A 7,002-nucleotide genomic window follows, 5' to 3' on the forward strand; every position below is an offset into this window, starting at 1 on the left:
GTAGGAATAAAAATTTAAACTCAGATTTTTTATTATTTTAAATAATTTGTGTGCATGAATTGTCTTCATTTTGGGACCGTGTAAGTTCAATGAAATTTTCAAGTATTTAAGAAATATATATCCAAGGGCAAGGCATGACCAGCCGATTGACCAAAGCCGGGCTCACTTGGTCACCCGTCTACCCCTAAAAGCAGAGGCCAAAGCAGTGTGTTAGGAGTACTGGAGATCCCTGGGTATCCTTCAACTACCAGGACCCTCCTTTCTAGGTTACGGGACGCTGCCCACGGCAAACAGGCAGTCTGGGTGTTGGCCATATGTCCGTCATACAGGCGCACAGCAGCGCACCCCCATAACGGACACATGTTACTCCTCCTCACCACGTAGAGGTACCCAAAAGAGGAGGCCTCAGAATTTAGAATGACGGTACATTTGTTTGGAGCAACATCATCCCCTGGTTGTGCGAACTTTGGAATGAAAAGAATGGCTTCTGATAATGAAGAACAGTTTGGTTTTGAAGTTGCAGAGTTCATTAGAAAAGATTTTTATGTAGATGATGGGTTAAAGTCTGTGAGTTCTGTTGAACAAGCTGTTAATCTTGTTGAGAAGAGTATAGAATTGTGTAGTAAAGCTGGTCTTCGGCTTCATAAGTTTGTGTCTAATTCTAAAGATGTGATCAATGCTCTTCCTCCCAGTCTTCGAGCAAAGAACCTGGAAAATGTAGATGTTATCGGGGATAACTTACCAATACATAGAACTTTAGGAGTCCTGTGGTGTTTGGATTCTGACACGTTTCAATTTGATATGGTTCAAAACAATCGCCCCCTTACGAGAAGAGGTATTTTGTCTATTGTTAGTGCAATATATGATCCACTTGGCATGATATCTCCAATTGTTTTAACAGGTAAACAGATTTTGCAGCACATGTGTGCAGATCAACTTGGTTGGGATGACCCCTTACCAGAAGGTTTGAGTAGTAAGTGGGTTAACTGGTATAGTGACTTGAGAAATCTTCCTTCTTTAAAGGTATCAAGATGTGTGAAACCTCCAAACTTTGGGAATATTCAGGTTGCAGAAATGCATCATTTTTCTGATGCAAGTACTTGCGGATATGGCCAATGTTCTTATATTCGTTTAGTGAACGAAAACGGTCAAGTGCATTGTTCTTTATTAATGGGTAAATCCCGGGTGGTTCCTTTAAAGCCCATTACAATTCCACGTCTTGAATTAGCAGCGGCTGTGTTGTCAGTAAAGATTTCCTTGTTTCTTAAGCAAGAGCTTGATTATCCAAATCTAAAGCACTTTTTCTGGACAGATAGTGAGGTAGTCCTTGGATATATTTGTAATGAGGCAAGGAGATTTCATGTATTCGTTGCTAATCGGGTTCAGCAAATAAAGGAACATACTAGCCCAGACCAGTGGAAATATGTCACTTCTGGTGAAAACCCAGCTGACATAGCCTCTAGAGGTGTATCTGTTGTAGATTTATCTAAAAATCCAATGTGGTTCAATGGGCCAGAATTTCTTTGGAAACCAGAAGTAGCTGCTGTGAACACACAATTTTCAGTGTGTCCTGATGATCCAGAATTGAAATCTGTTAAAAATTTGCTAGTTAGTGCAGTGATACCTATGTATAGTTCTTTGTTGGAACGGATTCAATATTTCTCTGACTGGTATAGGTGTAAGAGAGCAGTAGCATTAGCACTCCGGTATAAGACTAAGTTGATGCAAAAGATTGGGTTGCAAAACACTTCTGTTAAGACATTTTCAGCCATGAATGGTGATCTTACTGTTGAAGAATTGCGGGTAGCAGAAATTGAAATCTTTAAGGTTGTGCAGTATAGTGATTTCAAAGAAGAGTTTGATTCTTTAAAAACTCATTCTATGGTTGGAATTCCTTCTGATAGAGCAGAAAAATCATTGCGGACTAAATCTCTTAAAGGAAAGTCTTCCCTTTGCAAATTAGATCCATTTCTTGATAGTGATGGTTTGATTCGCGTAGGTGGTCGTGTTCAATTGATAGCTTCGCTTGCTGAATTAGATAACAACAAGATTAAGGATTTTCTTTTGCAGGAGAACTGTGATTGGTTTGAGTGGAAAATGAATGTCCCTGCTGCTAGCCATATGGGAGCGCCAAATTAGGTCTATTAGAAATGTGATGACTACTTTGTTACATACTCATGGTAATCAGTTAGATGACGATAGTTTAAGAACTTTCTTTTACGAAGCTGCATCTATTGTTAACAGTAGACCGCTGACTGTCACTGATGTAAATGACCCACTCTCTGTAACGCCTCTCACACCTAATCATTTACTTACCATGAAAACTAGCATTATTCTTCCGCCACCAGGTAACTTCTAGAAGAATGATGTGTACAGCAGACGACGTTGGCGTAGAACTCAGTACTTACTAAATGAGTTTTGGTCACGCTGGCGCAATGAGTATTTCCAAAACTTACAGGTACGTAACAAATGGACATCTGTAAAGCGTAACATGTCAGTTGGCGATATTGTCCTAATAAAGGATGATAATTCAGCTAGGAGTGATTGGAGACTCGGTCGAGTACATGAGGTATTGAAAGAAACTGATGGTCTAGTACGCAAGGTAAGAATTGCTATAGGTACACCTAGTCTAACTGCCAAGGGTAAACGCAATGGTCCTGTCACATACATGGAAAGACCGATACATAAGTTGATACTGATTAAAGAGACCGACGAAATCCCTGTCGAGGAGCCTAAGGTACAGTAATATCAGGGTTTTAGCGTGTTGTAGGGTTACAGTGTCACTGTATTTGTAAGGATTGTGTTTTTTACCTGTTTTTGACCATATTTTTGGATAAGTTCACTTTTCATATTAGAATGTATTGATTTTTTCTAAAGATACATTTTTGAAGAATATATTGAGCTTTCTAATTCATCAGAAATGACCATATTTTCATGTTTTCTCATATATATTGTAATGCTTTTTAAGTAATTGTTTCTAAATCAGGTTAAACATTGAATTTTGTATTGTAAAATGACATGTTTTGAACAATTGAAATATGTGATGTATAATGTTACTATCATGATTAAATATTTGCTGTATATTTTGTCAAATTAGTAGTACTAATTTGGGGGAGCCATGTGGCTGCGGCAAGACGACAACGATATTGAGTCGTTCAAGTTTATGCGGGTTGCGTCCCTTGCTGATCTGTACGCCATTTGTAGCACATTGCGAATGTCCGTGTTAAAAAGGACAAATAATTTTTGCGTTTATTGCGTATCATTGCAAGCCCAAAGAGTTTGACGGAACATTTAGGAACATTTAGGAATAATCAACCAGTGTATGAGAATAAAATATATACAATTTCAAAACTTTCTCAGTTGGTTCATCTCAGTTCCAGTACTTCTCTTGGGCTGCTATTACAATATTAATTAATAATTAATATGTTTTTAGATTATATCACAAAGATATTCGGTCATTACATATTATAATAACGAGTGTATATCAAGCTTCTGAAGCTAAATTAGTCATTTTTACAATTTTTAGACAATTTAAACTTGTATCCAAAGCACTGTCAATTGTTTAACATATGTTAACTAATGTGGTTAACCGTCGGTTAACAACACAAACCTTTTAATTTACCGATCCTTCTTAGTATTTGTTTTGTCCCATTCAGAAGTGTTGTAAATTGTTTTATCGTATCATTTATGGATAGATACGAGGTCAGTATCATAACAGCCATGATTTATTAATGCATACTTATTGTCCTGAATATTGTTTAAGCAAATATAACCATCAACGAGTGGCTGTTTTTCCGTGGATTGAAATGTTCACCTAAGTCCAGAAAATCTTTATCTTGAAGAACCAGTCAGAGCATGAAATGTTGTTGCTGTAATATGCTGTACAATTACTCCATAGTCCTTTGATTAACAATGGTAATATATGGCAAATAAAGTTTATAAAACATTATTAAACAACTTCTGAGAAGATATTCCTGTTATATGATATTTCTGAAATATGATATTTCTGTTATGTGATAATTCTGTAATTTGACATGTATGATGTAGTTGGTTTGCATATTCTTACAGTAGGTAGATTATTCAAATAAAGTATACTCGCGCGTAAAAAAGTTGTGACATATAAACAAGACCATTGAGATATATATTTGTCGAACTTTATAGATTTGATGTTCAGGAACTGTACACTTGGGAAAAGTGGGCGTTTAATAAAAAGAGGGGCGATATGATTATATTCTTACCATTTTCCAATATCTGTCTCATAACAGAATTATAAATAATATAACTACAACCGTAATAAAACTGTGCATACTTCTCTGATATAAATATATATATTTCAGGTCATTTTGCTGTTTAGAGGGGATTTGCAATTAAAAAATAATAAGACATTTTATGCACAACATTTTAAAAGTTAGCGAGAAGACAGTGTTCTTGTATTAAGGTTTGACTACCTTTAAATCGGTGCTTTTGGACGTGAAAAATGTTCCAGTTTAATTATCTAATTCTCGTGAAGAGGCACTATAAAAATGAATCTGCATTTTACAACCATTTCAGAATTCGATTTACTTACTAATTCTGGATGTAAACATAAAACATCCATAATTTCTGTTTCTTCTCATGGCTTCTTCCCCTCTGAAATAAAAAAACAAAAACTGATACTTTGATAAAAGTTTGACAGTTTGATTATTTCAAGGTTTCTATCAAATCAGTTCTCAATACATTACAAATTTATTTACAGATTATAAATATTAATAAGCTCATAGTGTTCCATTAGCATAATAAGAACGAAAATGTTCATAATGTTGACATGTGCAAAGATTATAAATTTTGATGAATCATTTTATTTGATATACGGCCACGTACCAAATGTATAATAAATTGAAGATAAAGAAGCTTGAAAAATTGAAGTATAATTGATAAATATATGTCTTAGAAAGGTTAAAATTGGTCGTTAAATCATAACAACAACATAATGAGACTTCGATCGATTGTCTCCTATTGATAGTTTTTTATCATTTTGACAATTTCGATGACACAGAGACATAAAAGTAGATCATATAATTAGGTTTAATTCTTTATCCTAATTGCCGTGTAACACATAACAAAAATATGTGCTACATATCTGTTATTACATTACGAATCACTCATTTATTTCATTATTTTGTAACACATTACATCTTGTTTTTGTTGTTTTTTATACTTTTGCTCTCATTTGATAATTTGTACTCTCATATTTTCACTTAATATTTTCACAAACAGGTTTTTCATCTGTTTTGTTAAAATGCTTCTCTTATCCAAAATGTTGTACAGTCCGACCACGGTTATTCAACAACCCTTTATTCGAATTCCAGGCATTATCCGAAGTAGATCGGCGGTTCCGTTTTAGCTCTATATAAATCAATATAATACGAGCGTATTAAAAGTGAAATGCATTATCCGAATACCTCCTATTTAAAATTTCGGTCCCGATCATACATTTATGAAAGAATTTCACACCAAGTATTTGAAGCCAGACTAATTCGCGCAGGTCAACTCACTGACCGCTCGACTTGTGAAAATTATTCAATATGTGTGTATGTAGACAATCATGATAATTACGCTTTGCGTGTTCTTAAACCGAAAATTAAAAGATATGCACCGTGTCCGATATTGTAACTGTTATTGCTTGAAGATGATAGTGTTAATTTTTATCATACTTCATATGTGAATTTGTCAAAACATCCAAAAGATTTTTTTTAATTATTTGTAACGCTACATGAGAGCCTTTACCCTTATCGAAAAAGCCAGAGTTTAGCTGTAAATACCGTAGTGACAACATGGCCACTATCAAGGCGTTTCACGTAACGGAACGGTACATAATGTAGAACAAAATGCAAGTATTTATGTCTTCAATGCCAATAAAATTTCTTTTTCCGGATCTTTTCTTTAATATTTATTTATTTCTCAATTGATTGCAGGAAACACGTGTGTTGTAAACGGAAATTTTGCTAAGATTGGCCAAAGTGGAGTAGTTTTCGACTAGCACAATATTTCTATTTCGATCATTCGAACCCATCGATTATTCGAAATTAATTTTCTTTCCCCTGCACTTCGAATAAATGGAAAAGATTTTTTTTCATTTGTATATTTTTTTACTAATAATGATGTCTCTATGTCTAATAATATTACACTTTGAGGGCAAAAAACTTTTTCTGTAAATAGCACTAACGGACAGCATCGAAATAGTTATACCGCGTTATATTAAGATATTATGAGAGTATGACCGATTACATGCTAATCCGGTATCCCATTATAAAGTCATTGCACATTAACATATCTACACATTGTATTTTGTCAGAAATCAGGTTCAAGGATTGACACATGAACAAAATAACTCATCATTTGATTCCATTTTAAAAGTTCGTTCTCGTGTTTTATTGATTTGTAAATACATCATACATGTAAGACGAAGAAGCACAAGCAAAAAATTTGTGAAAATTTTATTGTTTGAGCGTTTAAAAATGTCTTCAAGAAAGTTGAAAAATTATATTTGGTTTGGTTAACAATATCATCTTCAAAATGATGACACATGTATACCCTTCAAACAATCAGAGACCTTTGTGAACTGAAATTATGTACGTGTAATTATATTGTGTTTGTAAATAGACAAAATGAAATTACAACGCCGCAATAATCTTTTTCTGAAGATTAAGAATATTTTCTAAAATGATAAGATCCTAAGTCTTTGCATATTAAGCAACGTTATAATCCCGTTAAAAATATCTAATCTATATTACCACTTATACTTATGTTTACATCCCAATCATTTTCCCTGGACGCTATTAATGGGAATGATAGTACTTTATGCGTCCCTAATGGTGCTCTAATGTTCTCAACTAATTTTCGCTCGTTAAGGCCATAACACTGCCTGTGACGTCATTGTAACTGTGATATTCGTCACGCAATTAAGTTTGTGCATCCTAATTTAGGGTTAGTAGATTAAGTTTATAATATAATTTGCAGTAA

General features: G+C 34.2%; 1 protein-coding gene across 1 annotated transcript; it reads left to right on the forward strand.

The window, feature by feature from the left end:
• The first annotated feature begins 417 nt into the window (after nt 1–417).
• LOC132741694 (uncharacterized) lies at nt 418–2,139 on the forward strand. Its single transcript, XM_060729922.1, has one exon. The coding sequence runs from the start codon at nt 418–420 to the stop codon at nt 2,137–2,139; it is 1,722 nt and encodes a 573-aa protein (XP_060585905.1).
• The last annotated feature ends 4,863 nt before the right edge of the window (nt 2,140–7,002 follow it).

The sequence above is a fragment of the Ruditapes philippinarum genome, unplaced genomic scaffold (assembly GCF_026571515.1).
Source record: "Ruditapes philippinarum isolate M1 unplaced genomic scaffold, ASM2657151v2 ctg15611_1_1_1_1, whole genome shotgun sequence".
Taxonomy (NCBI): Eukaryota; Metazoa; Mollusca; class Bivalvia; order Venerida; family Veneridae; genus Ruditapes; species Ruditapes philippinarum.